The 20881-nt window shown below is 42.0% G+C and overlaps 1 protein-coding gene across 3 annotated transcripts in view; it reads left to right on the forward strand.

The window, feature by feature from the left end:
* LOC137604848 (neuropilin-2-like) overlaps window positions 1-20881 on the forward strand; it is an 80280-nt gene that overhangs the window by 27084 nt on the left and 32315 nt on the right. For all 3 annotated transcript variants that reach the window (XM_068329004.1, XM_068329005.1, XM_068329006.1), the window contains exons 4-10: window positions 2575-2802; window positions 5087-5242; window positions 5331-5500; window positions 8773-8928; window positions 16027-16171; window positions 19651-19826; window positions 20068-20241. In XM_068329004.1, the coding sequence (XP_068185105.1) occupies window positions 2575-2802; window positions 5087-5242; window positions 5331-5500; window positions 8773-8928; window positions 16027-16171; window positions 19651-19826; window positions 20068-20241 (1205 nt within the window). The remainder of the gene's footprint in view (window positions 1-2574; window positions 2803-5086; window positions 5243-5330; window positions 5501-8772; window positions 8929-16026; window positions 16172-19650; window positions 19827-20067; window positions 20242-20881) is intronic.

Here is a 20881-nt window from a genome sequence, read left to right on the forward strand (position 1 = left end):
GGGGGCTGGGGAGACGTAAGGGGAACCCCCAGACAACAATGTGTATGTGAGTGTGAGTATATGTGTGTGTGTGCGTGTGTGTGTGTGTGTGTGTGTGTGTATGTGCTTGAGGCCACTGCGTGAGGGAGAAGGTCAAAATAACAAGCGCTGGAAAGTGGGACAGAAAAACATACAACCAGTCATACATCAAGATAAACAGATAATCTAAACACACACCCTAAAAATAGACAAATACGTGAACGTTTATCAGAAAGAACCACTGATAAACCAGTCAGTGAAGGGTTGTTAGGGGTATTTAAACTTTGACAATATGTCAATCCCATTTGATTATTTTGTTCCCTTAATCAATGAAGTGGCTGACAACTCTGACAGATGACAAATGATGAAAGACTAGGATGAAACATGTCTCGTGCAAGGTTCTCCCTTAATAGCAGACACCCAAACAGACTGGACAGAAATGGGTTACCATAAGAGGCTTTGTGTGTGTGTGTGTGTGTGTGTGTGTGCGTGCGCGCGCGTGCGTGCGTGCGCGTGCGTGTGGTCATACTGGCTTGACTGGAATAATGGTCCAGTTGGTCCAAGTGCATATCATCCATAACGTTGGTGTGTGTGGGGGGTGTATTAATAGAGATGGCATTTCTGTGATTCAGAGATGAAGTGCCTCAGATTATCCCAGATCATTGTGAGTGTGTGTGTGTGTGTGTGTGTGTGTGTGTGTGTGTGTGTGTGTGTGTGTGCGTGTGCGCGCGTGTGTGCGTGTGGCTGTCTAAAGCTCCTAAACTGATAGAAAACCCCACAATGATACTGGGCTTGCACTAGGAGGTAGTATGACTAAGCCACTGTGGCTCAGTGTAAAAGAATTGAGTAAGCCACAAAAAGCCATATTCTGTGTCCAAGACAGCGGCTTGCTGTAATAGCAAGTAAAACTTACAAGTAAACATTGAGTAATACCAAGAATCAAATGTATTAAAATCAAAGTGTCGAAGTCAAAGTTAAAATGTCTTGTAGTCCAAGTAAAACTTACAAGTAAACATTGAGTAATATATTTGTATGACTGCATCTTCACATTCAGGTTGATTGGCCGTTCCAAATTGCTCGTAGGAATGAGTGTGTGTGTGCATGGTTGTATGTCTTTGTGTGCGGCTCCGCAGTGCACTGGGGTCGTGCCCGGAGTGTCCCCCACCTCACGACCTATGCCGCTGAGATAGGCTAGAATACATTTTAACTTTGACTTAGACAACACCATATTTATGCCAGTTTAGTTTTTTTTTTTAAATTCAATAACATGATTTTTCATTTCAATTTATAAAGGCATATAAAATAGCAAGCGAGGTGAACACACATTTACACGCATCGCTGTTTATTCCTGCTGGTCATAGAGATCAGAAGTCTAAGACTGCAAAAAAGTATTGATAATATCTATCATTTACCTTCTGATCCGTCTGTCACAACTCCTACCCCCTCTCAGCATTCACCATTTGTTGTTCAATTAGAATTTCAATGCAAAACCTACTATAAAACTTCTCATTTTCTTTCAATCAATCGTCCTCGCCTTGTCGCACACCAATTTGCGGGTTTAGCTTGTAAAAAAAAGAATCTTTTTGTTTTTCATTGGACGAGAGGAGGTCATGACCCGAGTGTATAGTTAATGATCGGGAGCGTTCGGGTCACTTCGGCTAAATTCCGTCGGCATGCGGAAATAGCGCCGCTAGCGAGCGGCACTAGTGGAAATAGCCTTTTTTTAGTTTTAGCCTTTTTTCTGTAAAAATAAGAACGCCACTGTGGCTACACAGTTTTAAAACCTTGTAGCCAATCTGGAATTTACTTCGCCTATGATGAAGTGGCGAATGGCTAGTGCAAGCCCAGTGATACCATCACCAGATTCCTTGTCTGCCTTGCTTCATATCTTCATTGTATTGTACTTTTTGCTCTCTCTCTCTACTTGATCTCAATGTTAATAATCAAAGGGCATTGCATCTGTTGCCTTGAGGTTACCTTTATGGAGAGTAACCAGGAAGGATGCGGCATCTTCCTTGAGTGCACCACAGAAAAACAAGCATTTCATTTGACACCTTATCTTGTACTTGCTGGCATTCGGTCCTGTGTAGTCTTGGCAGCTTGCTCTGTCTTTAACGTAACAGTTACCATAGTGTAAGGTAGCAATGTTGCTTTTTTGGAACTGCTCCACCTGAATGAGTTTGTTTAATCTGCTTTCTTACATGAATATTGAACATTGCATCACTTTGAGTCTGACTCAAGTCTATCTTCTATATTCAGGATCTAAGTGAACTGGATTTAAAGTAATAATATAGAGGTATTTTGTATGGAGCCCAGAAAACTGAGAGCTGTTCAGGAAATTATTCAATTAGCTTTGACTTTAGGAGCAACTTTGAGAGTCTGTTCAGGGTGATACTTGAGTTTAATCATAGTCTGTTCCCCTTTCTAAATTAATTCCATTTGCATTTTTCACAGTTAATTAGTTATACCAACTTCAAACTGAATAATTGTTTAGTATTTACTACGTGTATATATATATATTAAAAAAACCTGTTTGTCTTCATGTGTTCATCCCAGGTTCAGACTGTTCTCGTAACTTTACCAGTCCCTCTGGTCTCATCGAGTCTCCTGGCTTCCCTGACAAGTATCCCCACAACCTGGAGTGCTCCTTTATCATTGTTGTCCCCCCCAGCATGGATGTCACCCTCACCTTCCTCACCTTTGATCTGGAGAATGATCCACTGCCAGGTGGAGACGGTGACTGCAAATATGACTGGCTGGAAGTATGGGATGGCCTCCCAGGAGGTAAGATGCTTCTCAATTTTTATTTTTTTTTGGAGTGTGAGGATCACCTGCACACACCGATGATGATGATGATGATGATGATGATGAATGCGTCAAACAATCCATCCCTCTCATGAGGCGTTGCACTAAAATGATGTGTACTCTGACTTGCCTACATCATTATTGACTCCGGTGGAATAGCAACTATTTTAGTAGCTATGCGTTGGTAGATGAAAGCTGAGCTCCCAGGCAGGATGTTTGCACTGTTTGTGGAGAAGCCACATAAGTTTTCAGGGGGAAAATAAAAACAGTGTTGCTTACAGGAAGGAAAAAAGAGGTGAGGTGAGAACAGGAATGGTAGAGGGCTAGGATATTTCTGGTCTATCCTTTAGAAGGACTGGAAGAGTTTGTAAGGACAAATCCAAAGCACCGATCCCTAAGATGTAGTTTCAAGAGGTGGAAGAGGTATAGGTATGGAAGAGGAACTCTAGAGGAGCAGAAAGATCCCATACTGCTGAGAAAAAGGGAGAGCCATGGTGTGAAGAACTGAAGGCCAGAAGGCCTTTAGTAGAGAAAAAAGAGAAGGCAATATTTACATAATAAGTTTGACAAGTCTAAGATAATTTCACAAAAAATTGAGAAAAAAAAAAGACTGACCTTGATTGCTTGATTCCCAAACTATGTTAATTACGCTCCCATTAAAGACTGAAGAGCGTCAACAGTAAAAGAGTGCAGACAATGGTGTACTTTTCTTATGAATGACTATGAGATTAGCCTTGAGGACTGTAGTAGACTCAGACATATGGTGCAACTTCAAGAGGACAGATAAAAGGAGAATAGTACATATTTCCATGGGATTAAATAGAGGACAAGAGAAGTTCAGCAAGGTTGAGAGAAAAAGAAATCAAGATGAGCAGAAAGTCTAGAAGAAAGCTGCAGAAGAGAACGACAAGATGAAAGGATTCTACTCTGAGTGATGGAGAGAGAGACTGCAGGAAATACAGCTGGATAAAAAGAAGGAAGGAAAGTGAAATTAAGTGGGTGCCAGTTGAAAGGGAGGGAAACATACGGGATGAGATTCAAAGTTGAAGGACTTAGTCTCATCCGTTGTAGGAGTCCTATGCAGGAAGAGTAGACTGGAAAAATACAGGAAAGGAAGGTAAAGAAAATGAACACAGAGGAGAGGTTGAAAGAGGAAGAGCTGGGCTAAAATTTCAATTATTTAAAGAAAAAAAAATCTATCATGCGAGGAGCAGACTTGAGTGTGAAGCAATAATGGTTGTTTGTGAGTTTATACATGAGTAATCATGTTTCCCGACACAGACAATGCTACTACGTGCGCTAAAATAGGAAGGGTGTGTATCTGTGTCCATGTTATCGCACAGTTTGTGTCTGAAGGACAAATGTGCTGTCTGTCACCTTAATTTGCTGATAAATTACAATAAAGCTGTGGTAAAAAGAGAGAGAAATAAGACAGTTGTCTCGAGCAAGAAATATTAGATATCAAGAAATTAGTTTGTCCAGACTTTCTGTACAAACTGGGGTCATTATTCACGGGATTCATCTCTCTGGATTTTTTTTAGCTTCTTTCCTTTTTTTGTTCTTCCTCATCACCATCAAGAAAAGAGTTATTACCGTTATTTGTTCAAGAGCCCTATTTCAAATATCCACCCATTCCAAAAGGGTTGGAAAAAAAATCAATAGCGCTGATCGATTGCTAGCTTTTTTCTCATATTCTTTCTCCTCCTCCTCCTCCTCCTCCTCCTACCCCACAAACCTACTCGTGTGCATCTGTGTGAGTGTGGAAGATGAGTCAAGGCATAGCAGGATAATTGTACAATAAATGTGCCATCCTTTCACACACACATACACACACTTGCACACACCAGGGCTCTAAATCACACTCACTTGTTTGTGTTGACGTACACAAGTTGTGGTATTAGAGAAGGGGACAGTCGAGGAATCACTGAGATCCGTGGATTTACCATGAGAGCCATGTCCAGTGCAGTGGTAAAGTTGATGGATGAAGTGAAGAGAGGTGGCGACATGAGAGAGCAAAGTGATGAGCACAAGGAGGGACCGAAAGAGATGATGGAAGACGGGGGAAAAACAATACAAGTAATACAGATAGAGAAAACATACGTGAGGATTATTGGATTGATAAAGGAATGGGGCGCTAATAAATCATTTTGACTTCTTCATAAGGATCTCACTCCTCCAGGAGTTAGATCCTTAGGAACACTGTTAGTTTTATGTTTAGTCACGTTCTTGGCAGAATTATAGGGGTCGTCTTTCTTTTTATCAGTTGGACCTCTGATTGGTCGATACTGTGGGACCAGGGTGCCTCCAGAGATTCATTCATCTACAGGGATTCTCTCCCTGTCTTTCCACACCGACATGGCCGTGGCCAAAGATGGCTTCTCGGCCCGATACAACATGACACACAAGGAAGTCAGCGAGAGTAAGTTTAATTTGCTTTTGTGATTTTATAATGTAAAACATGAAGAGATAGAATATCAGTCAAAATCCCTCTTTTCATTCTCTTGTAGCTTTTCACTGCAGCAATGCTTTTGGTTTGGAGTCAGGAAAGATCACAGATGATCAAATCACAGCCTCCTCAAGCTTCTACGATCAACATTGGCTGCCGCGACAAGCCAGACTCAATTACCACGACAACGGATGGACGCCAAAAGAAGACAGCAACAGGGAGTACATACAGGTGAGAGTTTGTCTCAACTTTGCATGAGAAACCTGCAGCTGTGCTCTGGTAAAAGATGTTGATTACAGTTTAAGCGCAATGTTTTCTTAATTTGCACCGGAGTGTATTTTGCCTACACTTAATTACAGATGAACTTAACCAGCGACACAATCTTGGACTTTGTTGTTTGTCACCAAGAACAGTTCAGCCATATATAAACAGAACTGCCGCAGGAATACATATGTATTACAACACCCATAAACTTATTTTTATTTGAGTTTTAGATATTTCTTTTTTATCTGGTTGTGCCACAAATCGAAGATCTCTATCTTGAACTACTTCACTTCTGTTCTTGAAAAACATTGCTTCTGGTTTGTGTGGTTGCACTCAGGAGAAATTGCCCTCAACTTGTAATACCCTTTTTTTCTTATATCTTCTGTTGCTCATAATAACTGCATCACAGCTATATTTGTGTTGGTGCATGTGTTAGGTGTGGTGACACCAAGCATCTACATGTTTGAGTAAAGGACTATTTCCTGTATTCAGGAAATACTGTGTGCCATCCTTACCTCTGAGCCTGAGTTATGAGGCTGTCTGGATGAGGCGGGGGAGGTTCACTCACCCCTCAGAGACAAATGAATTCAAAACCAACCTGCTGGGCATTCTTCAGTGAGAAGCCTTCCGCCGGCAGATTATCTTGTTGGGTGTCACCTTCCTGTATCCTTGCATGGATTGTTCACAGATTTTGCTTTTGAATAAGGAGTCAATGACAAGTGCTTCCCTTTGTGAAAGTATTAGTGTGAATATTTCTTAAAGCCAAAGGTAGAAGTATTCTGCTACCTATAGTTAAATGAAGTTTGAGATACAGTGCGCTCTTGCGCATTCGCGCATCATCGCTCGCAACTTCACCTCATCGCGGATGAGGTGATTATATATATAGTGATTATATAGGCCAAGATGTGTTACTTAAATAAATGATCACCAGTTGTTCAGTCAACATGAAGGGGACTGGCAAGGGATCATTTGTTTTGCTCAAAGAGACAAGAACCGGGTGAACACCTCATCTTTTAAATTTGTAGGAAGTATGACATGACTGCAGAAAGACAGATGTGGAATAGAAGCAGTAGTTCTGGTTGTCAAGATTCCAGCAAGGCCAGCCTCTGGGCCAGGAAACACAGGAAAGGCCCATGGCCAAAAGGCAGCATGAGGCCAAGGTCCCATTAGTCTCACGCTTCCTTCCTGCCTCACCTCAACTACAGCTGACAGATCATCATGTCCTGCTCACTCTCAAAATTAGCTGACATTAAGGAATTTTTCTGAAGACTAATCGCATGAGAAATTTCACCATATTTTTGTCATTATTTTATCCATGCAAGTCCTCAGCAGATGGAAAGACCCTTAATTAGGATTTTATTGTTTGTGAAACATCAAATCTCTGCATGAAATCTATTCGACAGTTGGCTGGAATGAAACTCCTACTACTCCTGTTTTGCCTGCCTGCCTCCCTCTGGTCACCGGTGTTGTGGTAGGGTTGCTGCGTTCCACAGAGGCTCTCAGCTGTTCCTCTGCGTTAACACCTCGGTCAGAGCATGCATGTGTGTGTATGTGCAGCGTCTTGTCTTGACAAGCAGCTGTCATAAATGCCAGCATGCCTCTCCTTCTTGCTTCTTGCACCCCATGGTGTATTATAACGGTGTGTGTTCCTGTGGCCATGCATGTGATTGTGTAAGTGTGTGTTTTGCTGATATGGTGCCCGTGCAGCTCAGGTATGTATGTGTTGCTATGTTGGCTCAAGACACACGTGTGTGGTTGTAATCTTTCTTGAGGGCTTGTTCTCATAGATTCTGGCCGGTTCTGCTCTGATGTAGTCTGGTCCATTCTGTCCTTTACTGCTCTGGTCTGTTCTGGTTTGATCTATTCCATGCTAGTCTGACCTGGTTGTTGTCTGTGTCTGTGCTGGTCTGGTCTATTTGTTTTTGTTCTGGTCTGGACTGGTGTCCTGGTCTGGTCTAATCTAGTCTGGTCTGGACTGGTCTGGTCTAGGTTGTTCTGGTCTGGACTGGACTGTTCTGGTCTGGTCTGATCTGGTCTAGGTTGTTCAGGTCTGGTCTGGTCTTAGTTGTTGAGGTCTGGTCTGGTCTAGGTTGTTCTGGTCTGATCTAATCTGGTCCAGTGAGCTGTGGTGCAGATTGATTATTTGAGGGCTGGTGGCTCTGTTATTCTAACAACTCTGTGATTGATGAGAAGTTGTCTCTGAAAAGGCTCATTTAGTATCTCTATCTCTCTCCCCTTGTCTCTCTCTGTCTCTCTCTCTCCCCTCAACCCTCCTCTTCTCATCCATTCTTCTCCTTAGTTCCGGACTATTGATTAGTTGTCTTAGTGGATCTCTGTCTGGCCCTAAGCATGCAGGTGTGTGTGTGTATGTGTGTGTATGTGTGTGCGTGCGTGCGTGTGTGTTGGTTGTAATCTAAAACACCTGTCTCTCTGACAGATAACAAACGGAGCGTTTTACCTCCCCCAGTGTTTTGCACTCTCCCCTAGTGGATTGTACCAATAGTACAGAATAGCTGCTACAACCTACAGTAGAATTTTTCTTATCCTCTGATCTTTATTTACCAGCAGCTTCTCTTTTTAATCCCCTGTTCTCTAACATAATTTTAAGATAGGAAAAACAGAAAACATAAATCAGGTAAACATGTAAGTGGTGAAACATTAATAGACACATCTTACAGCAAGCTTTGATGAAACCTTCAGTTTTTAACATCTGGTCCAATGAAACATAAATAATAAACTGAAGCTATCCAACATCATCATCTCTTATTTGTTTGATTTTGGACACCATGGAGAAAGACCAATGTCTATCCTCCTAGGGGACCTTGAAATGAGCAAGTGGAGTCCTGGATACTTGTATAATGCAGCACATCTAACTGCATGCCAGACACGCAGTGTAGCATCTACAATCAGGATTTGGAGGTGATTATGGCTATTGTATGGGAGGGGGAAATTAAAATGAGCCCCAGGTCATTACTATTGATCTGCCAGCAGAGAGACACAGGTGAGACAGGAGAGGAGTGAAGAAAAAGGGGGGCAATGGTGAAGATGAAAGATGGATTCTGATAAATTTGTGTGCAAACAGGCATTTCTGCATCGTCTGTAACCAATTTTAAGGGATTTTTTTTATCAGATCAGACGATAGAATTTATGATCAGAAAGGCTCAAGAATTTGTCTGTGAGGTCTTTGTGATATGCTTTATGAATATTTTTTAAACTTCCTCTCACTTCATTGCCAACAGGTGGACCTCCACACGCTGAAGGTGCTTACAGGCATCGCTACCCAAGGAGCAATATCAAAGGAAACTCAAAAGGCTTACTATGTCACCACCTTTAAGATGGAGGTCAGCACCAATGGGGAGGACTGGATGGTCTACAGACATGGCAAAAATCACAAGGTGGGTTTAAGCTCATGCACAAGCCCTTGCATGCTCCTTCTGTGGGATGGCCCACAAAGTATTCAGGTCGGGTTGGAAAAATCTGGATGCTCTTAAATGACACGCATGCCTCCCAAACACATGGAGAGAAAAGTATATGACATGGAATATGTGCAGCAAGAGTTGACCACAAGATGAAATCCAACCAGTGGCTGCAATTATAGCCTTTCCACTGCTGTTCATTTGGCTTCAATTAAAGGTTTACCACCAAGCCAGAATCAGCACACGTCTCAGAAATCCAAGAGATACCTTACATCATTGAATGTGGCTGCACTTAGACCGCGCTGCCTGCTTCTGACGTCTCATCTGGTTTCTGTTACTCACTTGCCAGAGTTAGTCTGAATGTCGGCGTGGTTGTGCAGCTTTCTAGGCTGTTTCTCTCAGAGGTGTTGAAGCACGATGAATCACCAGTAAGTGAGCTCCAATCTGGGGTTGCCTTTAAGAAATGAAACAGACAGTGCTGAAGCTCTTTAAACTGGTTGCGACTGCAATTAAAGTGAAGGAGCGTTCCAGTGGTTTTGGCTGTTTTTTCCATCACATTCGTTCTCCCCTTGCTATAGTGGTCACATATGTTTGTCCTGAGGTCTCACGCCACGTCTAGATTTCTGCCGTGAGACCTTAAACACCAACGCATGTACACACACTTGCAGATGAATGTATATAAATTCTCCTCCTTGCCTGCTATGAGAGGGAAATAGGAGATTTAGTCTAACAAGCTCGGAATCCTCTGTAGACTGCAGATCCCTGAAGACTTATAGCTGCAGCTAATTCCCACAGCACTGATGGATAAAACAGAATGAGTTGAATGAGAACTGCAGGTACTGAAAAAATAAAGAAATTGAAGGAAATATATATAAAATGTGGAAGGAGAGTAAAAGAAATTATTTTAATCAGGTATTAAAGCTGTTAAGCTTTAAATTGTCCAAAATGTGTAAGTAAAACCCACCATCAGTCAGCAACAAATCAATTCACCATACAGTCACTTGTGCTGTCAGATGAATTGTCAAAAACCTAACATGCAAAATGGGTTAATGATGATGCTTTGGGGTCAGTTTTTGGGGTTAGCACCCATAATCCTCCTTGATTCCCTTGTAACCCTGGAAAGCTGTTTCAGAGCTCAGTGCCTCAGGAGACCCTACTGTGTGTGTGTGTGTGTGTGTGTGTGTGTGTGTGTGTGTGTGTGTGTGTGTGTGTGTGTGTGTGTGTGTGTGTGTGTGTGTGTGTAGAGCTTTCTCTTAGAATATCACCCACCCCCTTGCCTTCAAACACACAAATAGACACATGCACATAAACAAACCGACTGACCTAGCCTTTTGAGCCTCTGAACCCCCTCCCCCCAACCAGCACCCACTCACCCACCGACCCCCATCCCCGTGGTGAGTAATCTGATGGTTCAGCTCAGGGTCATCAGTTCTTTTATTTGATCTACTGTTGCATATCAATCACAACGGAGGAAGCGGAGTGAAGTCAGAAGAGAGAGCTGACAATGAGTGGTGGCGTGGGCATCTTTGATAACTGTGCTTCTCAGCAGACGCACCTCAGGCTGCCAATCAGCACCAGCCTCACCATCACAACTGTCTTTGTCAATGTTTTGGCTGTGTGTGAAGTGTTTGTCTTATCTTCAGAAGATACGTGACTTATAAATAATAATTCAACAATCTACAGCAAAGTTTTGTGCTTAAACCTTGTAAAATGCTGAGTCTGCATTTACACAACATTTCAATACATTTTTTTGGTTATATGTATATAATTAAGGGCAGATGCTGGATCCAGACATCAAGTGGGACTTAGTTGTAAACTTTCAATAAGTTCATCATTCTTTATATTCAAATGCACATAAACGTCACCTATGGCTTTGTTGTTTCAATTCAAGGGTTGAATGCAATTTCCCCAGATGTTCTCTCCAGTTGTTCAGCTGTTTTCATCCATTATTTTAAAAAAATTACATTTTTATTCGCTAACATCTTCACAAACTTCTCCAAAGTCTCCTCTTCCGTCCACTTCATCACCCCCTACCTGTATACTCACGTCTTTATTCACATCCATCTATTTTTGCATCCACTATCATCTCTTCCTTTCCTTCCCTCAATACTCAATCACTCCTTCTGCATTTTTCCCATAGTTCTTACAAAAATCCTCAAGATTTGGTGAGACAAGTTAATACTGCCCGAGCAAATGATTTTTTGTTCTCGCTACAGTGATCGTTTGGTGTGTGAGTATGATAATGTAGAAGAATAACTGAATTATTATTGTATGTGTGAGATGCATTAAGGAAGGACGGAAAGAAAGAGGGAAAGAAGGAAGGAAGGAAGGAGGGAGGGAAGGAAGGAAGGAAGGAAGCAAAAGGACGGAAGGAAGGAAGGAAACAAGGAAGAAGGAGAAGTTAGTCATGAAACAAAGAATATATGATAGTTTTCATAGCCGCATACACACAGAGAAACATGTGTATTTGTCATGCTTCGTCTCAGTAGAGTTGTTCTCCATTAAGCTGCCGCTGTGCATACACTCGGGTCTGAAACATCTGGGAGCTGACCTGTAGGGGCGGCGCCGCTGTCACACAATGTCATGCTGATTTGTGTGATCTGTAATGTATTTGATACTGTCATTAAAGGCCAGTTTTCAACCAGATTGCACATACGGAATACAATTCACAAAGAAGGAGGGCGGACTCTTCATTCCGACTGACTCACTGTGATAAACTGGTGGACATTATATTAGAAATTATAAATGTTGTACTGGCTCTATATCGGAATCACTCAGTTGGATTTTTTTCTTTGCATTTTTTATCCACAAATGTTCCTGGATTCCTTTCTTACTGTGCAGCAGCCAGTTTTCACACCTCGTCTTTATCACCAGGTCATGTCAGATCATTTGACTCCTCGTGTGCACTTGCATTAAAAGAAAACAGAAAAAGATTTAATGACTCCATCAGCATTCCTTTAACTGTTATATGATTCAGAGTACAAAATTTGCCGCCGGCGCTAGTTATGGGAAGTTGCCCACATGATGAGAGGGAGGCTGTGATTTTTAGAGACCTGAGGTCTCCAGTTGAGAAACGGTGTTGCCTCAGTTTGAATCTTCGTCTGGAGGAGTCTGAGACCTTTTATTGGGGAGAGGTGCATTTAAGCTCAACGTGGTACAAATGTCAATGTGTAGCCCTCCTGGATCGCTGCAGGCGGAGCTGCCTAAGGCCATTACAACGCTGGACCATAGCCAAGACCAAAATCTCCTATTCCCATCTTAATCTGTAGGAGGGAGGATGGATGGAGAGAGAAGGATGGAGGAGGAAGACGTGGGTGGAATGAGAGGGATGGAGAGAGACTGTGATGTGAGGAAAGTTTTGGAAAAGTTGAAAAAAAAATTGCAAAGTAAGAAATACAGGCGAAAAAAAGAAAACAGATTCAAAAGGTCAGTCAAGAAGTAGACTGATAGAGAGAGGAAAAACTGAGCAGCTCCGAGGAGAAGGGAGGTTCATAGGGGAACGAGTGAGTGAAGGAAAGAGGCAGAAGGGGGGAAAGGAGTGCTCGCAGGGGAAACACTGAGCAAAGGGATGGATGGATGAACGGGGAGAAAGAGGAGAGGAGGAATAATGAGAAGAACAGACAAGGGTGTTGACCACAAATCCCTCAAGATAGATCAGAAGTCTCAGAAACACAGCCTGGAAGGATATCAAGAGACGGGAAATTAAACAAAACAACAGAGAAGTCAGAGGAGGGTGGAGCCAGCCGGGGCGAGGAGAAGTCAGGATGGAGGGTGAGGTTAAAGGGGAGAGGGAGAAAAGAGTTTGTGACAAATTAAGATGGAAAGCTGGAATAGAAAAAAAAAGAGAAAGGGACAAAAAGGGTAATTTCAGGGTGTCATTCAAGTTGTGAGATATGTAGACTGAACTGCCTCACCAGTATAAAGCTGTCCAACACAGGTTACTTCCCCAAGGTCTGGGGTAATGTGTCTCTGTTCTGATGGAAGAGGGGGTGGAGGCTCTTTTACTATTTTATAACTCTATCCACACACACATTAAATGAACACAGTATGGACATTTGAATAATTTAACATGTCTGGACGAGTCCTTGCTGGCTGACTGACTGTGGCTCTGAGGGCTCACGACGTGACTGCGCACGCACGCACGCACACACACACACACACACACACACACACACACACACACACACACACACACACACACACACACACTTATTTAGGCCAATTTGTCTGCATGATCTGCAGGTTTGATGCTCATAAACTGTATGACCACCTCAGTCACAGACATCAAAAGCAGACACCAGGAACTTGAATTAACAGACACACAACTCTTACACACACACACACACACACACACACACACACACACACACACACACACACACACACACACACACACACACACACACACACACACACACACACACACACACACACAATAAGAACCTGAGCTGGGTTGCGGGTGAAGTCCATTAGCAGATTGTTGCAAGAAAGAGATTCTTAACTGTGAATTGAGGACTTTGAGTCCTCAGTATCTCCTTACACCTCCTCACTGTGGATCCTCCCTGCAGAGCCACAACCTACAGGAGGTGTCTGTTGTATACATCCTTACAAATCTTTTAATAAGTGTGGAGTTGGGCACTGCTTGCTATGATTTACTCTATTGACCTGCAGCGTAAGCTGTTCTCTTGACTGTATTCCACCTTTCACTGAAGACATTTCAGTTTAGTAAAGCGCTGTGGAAGCCAACTGTAATCAAAAACAAATGTACCCACAGAGCATCACAGCTTTATGTACAAGTACCCAAAAGCATGCACATCCAAGTGTTGTACAGTAAGTATCTGCACACATTTTCTGAGGAAATGTTTCATTGTGCACCGAGGGAAATCAGAAAGCACCCGCAAGCCACGTCTCCTCAGAGGGAGAGTTCATAATTACACTTTTACACTTAAACCTACACACACACACACACACACACACACACACACACACACACACACACACACACACACACACACACACACACACACACACACACACACACACACACACTTGTAATTACAGTCCACTTCCATAATCCCATTAAGTCTTTTGGGGCCTTTTGGCATTTTTCCATCACTTAACTGGTCACAGTTTGTGGTAGTAGACCGATGTAAGGACGTGCTTTCACTCGATCTGATTGCATCGAACACCCAGCAGGTCACAGGTTCAATTCCCAACTGACCAAGTAACATGTTTCTGTTCCTGTGAGTCAGAGAGACCTTTCATCCATATTTCGTTACCCCTGACAGGTCCTGCTGTTTAATTGATTGAGAGCCAGATTGAGAAAATAGTGAATTTTCATGCACACACAGACACACACAACGTCCTGGGAAGTGCACATCTATAAATGAGTAGCCAAGCAAGTAATTGCAAGGCCGTTGGCTGTGTTGAATGAGGTTTACTTCTCTCTGTAATGAACCCACCATGTTGTATTTTCACTACTAATGTAACATAATAGAAAGAGCGTGAGAGACGGATACAGAAAACAGCCTTTCATGTTTTCAAATGAAGCAACAAGGTAGCTTTTTCCTCTTAATTATAAAGCAGAATATCATCCTGGTTTTGACATAGACGTGTCTTAAGGAAGACAGGAAGTGGAAATGATAGGGAGGAAGAAGAGCAGAAACCCAGCTGTGTTTCCATGTGGAGATTCCAAAAGATGACGGTAAGACAGGGAGAGAGAGACAGAGACATGACACTGTCGGATAGAGAGATATAAAGTCTTGGTGTCAAGAGACAAAAAGAGCGCTTCTGGCCATGTGAGGCTGCATTGGATTTCCTTTTTATCTGTATTTGTGTGTTTTGTCAGAGGAAATTATTCTGTGTGTGAGATGTGTACACGTGTCAGGTAGTGTGGGACCTCAGAGGGTACTTTGCGAGGCAGTGCAAGTTCTGTGCACGTGTGTGACTGCATGTGTGATTGTGTGTGTGTGTATACAGTATGTGCTTGACAGTTGTGTCTTGAGTATTTTTTCCAAACATTGTGTTGTGTGTTGAGCAGTGAAAGCCTGTGTTTTTTTTTTACTGTCAGTCATAAAAAAAAGGAAAGCTGATGTTTTCATGTGTGTGTGTGTATGTGTGTCCCAGCGCCACCATATCATTATATGTATCATCATGTCTTCTTGATTTATGGTGGTAAAGTCAGGAAGACATGGGAAGAGGACACTCATTCTCCCTCCATAACTTCCACACTGATTTATCACACATTGCATCCCCTCAGAACATGTGGGAGAATTTGCACTTGTAATTAAGTGTTATGTTCAAGTTGTCTTGTTACTTCTAAAATGATAAAATGACTATATTACATTTCCGTATTATGTATGACTTTTATCTAAATACACCATGTAAAATAAGTCACTTTTTGGGAGGTGTTTTTTAACTGTAGACTGAGCCATACTAGCAAACCAGCCAGCTTGTTGTACCCCCATTAGTCATGTGATCATGCAAGGCCAGGCCAAATGCAACACAACGCTCCGGTTCAAAACTTAGCACACAGACATACACATATTTTAATTTTATTTGACCTTTGATCTTAACCACAAATGTGAACCTTTTGGCGAGGGTAAAGAAAAGTTGGCAAACATTTCCTCCAGTGGTTCATGGATCACCAAAGTCCCGAGTAAAAACATTCAAACAGCATCTGCATAAAAATGCAAGGCAATGCATGCAATAGTTGTTGAGGTACTTCAATGGAGTCCAAATTTGTGGAGTGATTTGCATGATTAGAGTCTCAATATATGATGAAACTGTCTGTGCAGGAACTATACCAGCTTCAGCCTTTAAAAATGTGACGTACATACTGAATAATGAAGCAAATGAAAGTAAAAGCTTAAAGATTTTATGATGTTAGATGTAAGTCTTTGTTGATCAAGAAGCTTCCTGACAATTCACTCTTGTATTGTCATTAAAGTGTCAGCTACTGTGTTTTTCCCTTTCTGTTATCTGTCCTTCCTGTAGAGGGTAACATGGGAAAGACAAAATCCGTTCAACCACTTATACAGTTTCATTAAATTCCATCTGTTCTCCCTGTTCACATAGGTTTTCCACGCCAACACCGATGCCACAGAGGTCGTCCTCAATCGGATCCCGCAGCCAGTCCTGGCCCGCTTCGTACGAATCCGTCCTCAGATGTGGAAGAACGGCATTGCGCTGCGGTTTGAGCTTTATGGCTGTCAGATTACGGGTAAGAAAGATAAAGCATCTCGTGCTGTGGAGGTTTCTCAGACTTTCTTTACAGCCCATCTCCTCACGGGGCTAACTCTTGTGAAAACACAAAGGTGGCCTTGCCAAATTTTATACCAGTAATGTACTAGCTGTGACAGTGTTAGAAAGTGGATCATGGCACGAATAACTCCTTCAGGAAACATTTCCTGGAAACAAAAGTGATGCATTTTCCCTGAAATTTGTCCCACCTAATTATAAATGATTAATTTGGCCACCCATCAATTCACCGAAGCTCCTATTCATGCTTTTCTTTCCGTCATTTTTCTCCTTTTCTTTCACATCCACACAGCGCAACCGCTCTCATGAGCGCTCGCACTCTTGCCCTCGATCCCTTTCATGTGTATATCCTCCCTCATTGTCTCCCACTCACACGTCGCACACACATACATGCACACGAAGTCACACACTCAGTCCTAATAGAATAATACTAGAGTGTGATGTGTGGGTGATCACATCAGAGAGTAACAGGCTCTCAGATTTCATCTGCAGCCCTGGCAAACAAACACAATTTCAACCAGTATAATCAGCTCAATACTATAAATAGATAAAACTTAATTAGACTCTGTGTGTTTGTGTGTCTGCCTGTGTGTGATAGAAATGGCAAAAGAGAGGTTTTAAATCCGTTTGTGATCTGCGTGTGTGTGTGTGTGTGTGCGTGTGTGTGTGTGTGTGTGTGTGTGTCAGCTCCACCGTATCATTATTGGGTTAGGGCCTCTCTCTGCTGCCATTGTAGTGGCCATTGAGAGGGACAGATATGCTCTTATCGAGGAGGGCTATTTCAGCACCTACACAAATCACACCAAAACAATATGATACTGTGCCTGTGTCCCTGTGTGTGTGTATGCGTGCGTGTGTGTGTAGAGAGAGAGAGACGGATGAGACATATCAGATATCTTTGTGCTCTTGTTTACCGATTGCTTATTTTTTACCCTGTTTTAACACATGAAATTGCATTATATATCACACTGCCTTTCAATCTACACTCTCAACAGTGCATCTTTTGGCCCTTTATGTCTCCCACTGTTTTGCCCATCTCTGTTTTCTTGTAATATCTCCAATCCATCACGCGCCTGAGGAAAAACATTGACTTTATATGCAAAGTCTTGACAGTTTCAGACTAGTTTTACGATTTTCTTCAGAGAGCTGACTGACTTCGTAACTTCACAGAGAAGCAGAGGAAAACGCTCTCCTGCCACAGATCCAGCACAGAGAGAAATTTATATCCAAACACACCCGCTAATAGCAGTGCAGTATCTTTATCTTCCCCTACACATAGACATGTTGACAAGCATTCACCTGAACACACCACCACGGGGAATGTGATAATTCCCTACACAGGCATATAAAGGCAGACATAAAGCAGTCACTCAGTGACATGTCATCAACTTAAATCACACTTTTATGTCTTTCTCACTCTGTTTTTTCTTAACTTTGGACCAATCCCTCGTCAGCGTTGCCACCTTTTCTTACCTCTGATTCTATTTCTTCCTCTGTCCCTCTATTGTGTTTTCTGAGAGCTTCCACTTTTTACTCTTTCGTCCCCCGTTTTATCTCGCTTATAATTCAATCCCTGATTTATTCAATTCACCGTTTCGTACTATCCATACCGTTTTTGATTCCTCCTAAATTGCATTTCATTTCAGCCCAGCAGCGCCAAGCAGTAATCTATTTCAGCATCTTTTTTTTTCTGCTTAAACATGTTTGCAAAAGTGTGTGTGTGTGTGTGTGTGTGTGTGTGTGTGTGTGTGTGTGTGTGCGCGCAGTTGTGAGCAGGTTGACTAAGGCGGCTCAATGGTGTGCTTCTTGCTAGACCTGCTTTGAGTAAGTGTGTATGTTTGTGTCTCTGTGTGTGTATGTGTTTGTGTGTGTGTTTGTGCAGTGCTGGTGATATCAATCTATTTCTGCTGCTGTCATCTCCAGAGATGATGTTCTCATCATCTCCCCCTGCATACATACATTCAACCACTCTGCTGGAGTTCAACTGTTTAAAAACAGATGTAAAAAAATAAACCAAAAAGAAAAAAACAGCTAAAAAAAATAAATACTAAAAATTATTACTATTATTTATTTTGCTAATCAGTTTCAGTGCTTTCCATAGAACTTGAGGGACCTCTTTTTAGCGAGGCTTAGCTGTTGTTGTTTATTGTTGATTCATTATTTACCATTGTGAGGCAGGGCTGTAGACGTCACGGCATTAAACATTCATGTCCATGTGGACCTAAAGAATGTCACCATCAATCACCATCACCCTTTGCTGTCGATCTGATCTCCCTCTTTCTTTTTTCTAGTATCTTTCTCTTGCCTCTTTCTCCTTTCTTTTCACTCTTTTGTCCACCGTTCTACTTGACTTTTTGTCTGTTTCTTTATCTCTTTATTGTCCTTTAGCTCCTCTTCCTCACTTTTATCCTGCAAATTATTCTAACCTTCACTCGTCCTCTTCTTCCAGCTTCCATCTCTGCTTCTATCCTGTACTTTTTCCCTTCCTCCTCCATTTTTATAGAAATGATCCTTGTTGTTTTTTCCTTTTTTTATTTGTGATTTCTCATGCTAATAGCAGAGTCTGATCCTTGTTTGACTGAAGCGCATTTTTAATATGAAGAATCCCCTTTGGTGGCTGGGTTAAAGTTATGCATTAACTTTGCAGCTACAGGAAGGAACAGTACATATTAACACGGGTTGATGGAAAGTAGCAGAGTGTAAAACATTTATTTAAAAAATGCATGTCACAATAACACAAGAGTTTTGATCAAAGATGATATCACTGAGAGTTGCAAAAATATTTCTGACCTTAGTCACATTGATTTAACAGCAGGGGCTTCCTTTGGTTTTAATGGACTCTGAGAATAGAAAACATTCTGCACGTAAGAAATTCAATAGGCTCACATTTTACTTTAAAATACTGTCATCTTACCTTTTCGTTGGAAATCTGATAATGCATTTATGTCTTTCTTTACCCTTTATTTTATTCTTCTTCTATAAAATCTTTCATTTGTTTAGGTTGTATATTTTGTCTATTTCATGTTTTACTGTGTGGCAAGTAAAGAGATGCACACATAGTTGAAAACGTTTATTCATTGTTGGTTCATTCAAAAAAGCTCTAGCATCATAACCTTTGTTAAAGAAATACCCATTTCACTGTCTTTTCCCATCTGCTTGTCTGCTTTTCCTGAGAGTTTGGTTTTCAGACAGTTCCTGAATGCAGCATTATTTTTCAGCTGACCTCATCTGTCGAATCACAGATGTGCTGATCAAAGGAAAGTGTTTCTAACTTTGAACCGCGGCACCAAAGGCATTAACATTCCTATTTCCAGCTGATTCCAGCAGCAACAACCAAAAGATTATCTTGGCAGTCTACATTTTCTTGAAAACAAGAAAACAAACAGATTTCATTGTATAGAAATCAAGTGTAATGTGAATATTTTTCTCTCATCTATTCAGATGCACCCTGCTCAGAAATGCAAGGGATGCTGTCTGGGCTTCTTTCTGACTCCCAGATCTCTGCTTCATCCATGAGGGACATCCATGGCTCCATGGGGGCTGCCAGGCTGGTGGCCAGTCGGTCGGGCTGGTTTCCCAACCCGACACAACCAGTAGCTGGAGAAGAGTGGCTGCAGGTCCGTCACCTTATCTTTTTGACAGTCACTTTTCTATTTTAGGATTTGTCATGCAGAATTCTGAGCTTTTCTTCTATTACATACTAGACAAGATAAGGGTTTGTAGGTAGGGTTCAAGTTACCTGGTTAGAAAGTTAGTATTCCAGCCCAAAATGCACAGAACCCCTAGAGCTTGTTAAAAGTTGTGTCTTCCGTAGTGCAAGGACTGAGTCCGCAAAAATAAGTATGTTTCCTATCACAGGTTGACCTCGGTGTGCCAAAAATGGTGCGTGGCATAATTACCCAGGGTGCTCGAGGGCTGGAGGGTAGCACCAGTGCTGAGAACAGAGCATTTGTCAGGAAGTACAAACTGGCCCACAGCTTAACCGGCAAAGACTGGACTTACATCATTGACAGCAAAACTGGATTCGCTAAGGTAAAGGAAGGAGCACGCGCACACACACACACACACACACACACACACACACACACACGTGCACGCACACACACACACACACGTGCACGCACACACACACACACACACACACACACACACACGTGCACGCACACACACGCACACACCTAGGGCACTTGCATACAGTATGTACTATTTATTCATTGCCTGTCAATTGTTTCCCATTTGTAGTTTATTTATATCCGTCTTTTTCTCAATCAGTTTTTGCTCTTCCTTTCTTTCATCCCATCTTCCTCTCTTTCTTTCTTTTACGATTTACTTCTGTATTCTCTCTCTGTCCTTTTTCCTGTGTCTCTCATCCAACATCTATTTATCTCTCATGGGCGTAAATTAAAATGTCTTTCCCGTGTCACCAGTCATTGCTGGCAGTTTTACACACTGTGAGACAGGAACCTATAAACTTTGTTCTCCGTTCTGAGATGCTATAATAGCACTACTGAGCTTCTGACATTACAATACGGTTTTGTCTCATCTGCATGTCTTTTTAAATGAGCATCTCATGAAATTTATCACACATTTGTTTTAATTCCAGAAATGGGGAAGGCAGAAGATACATTTCAATTAATGAATCAAATATTAGAGCCCATATTTTTGAGGTGAC

Source organism: Antennarius striatus, chromosome 12, assembly GCF_040054535.1.
Source record: "Antennarius striatus isolate MH-2024 chromosome 12, ASM4005453v1, whole genome shotgun sequence".
NCBI classification, from domain to species: Eukaryota; Metazoa; Chordata; class Actinopteri; order Lophiiformes; family Antennariidae; genus Antennarius; species Antennarius striatus.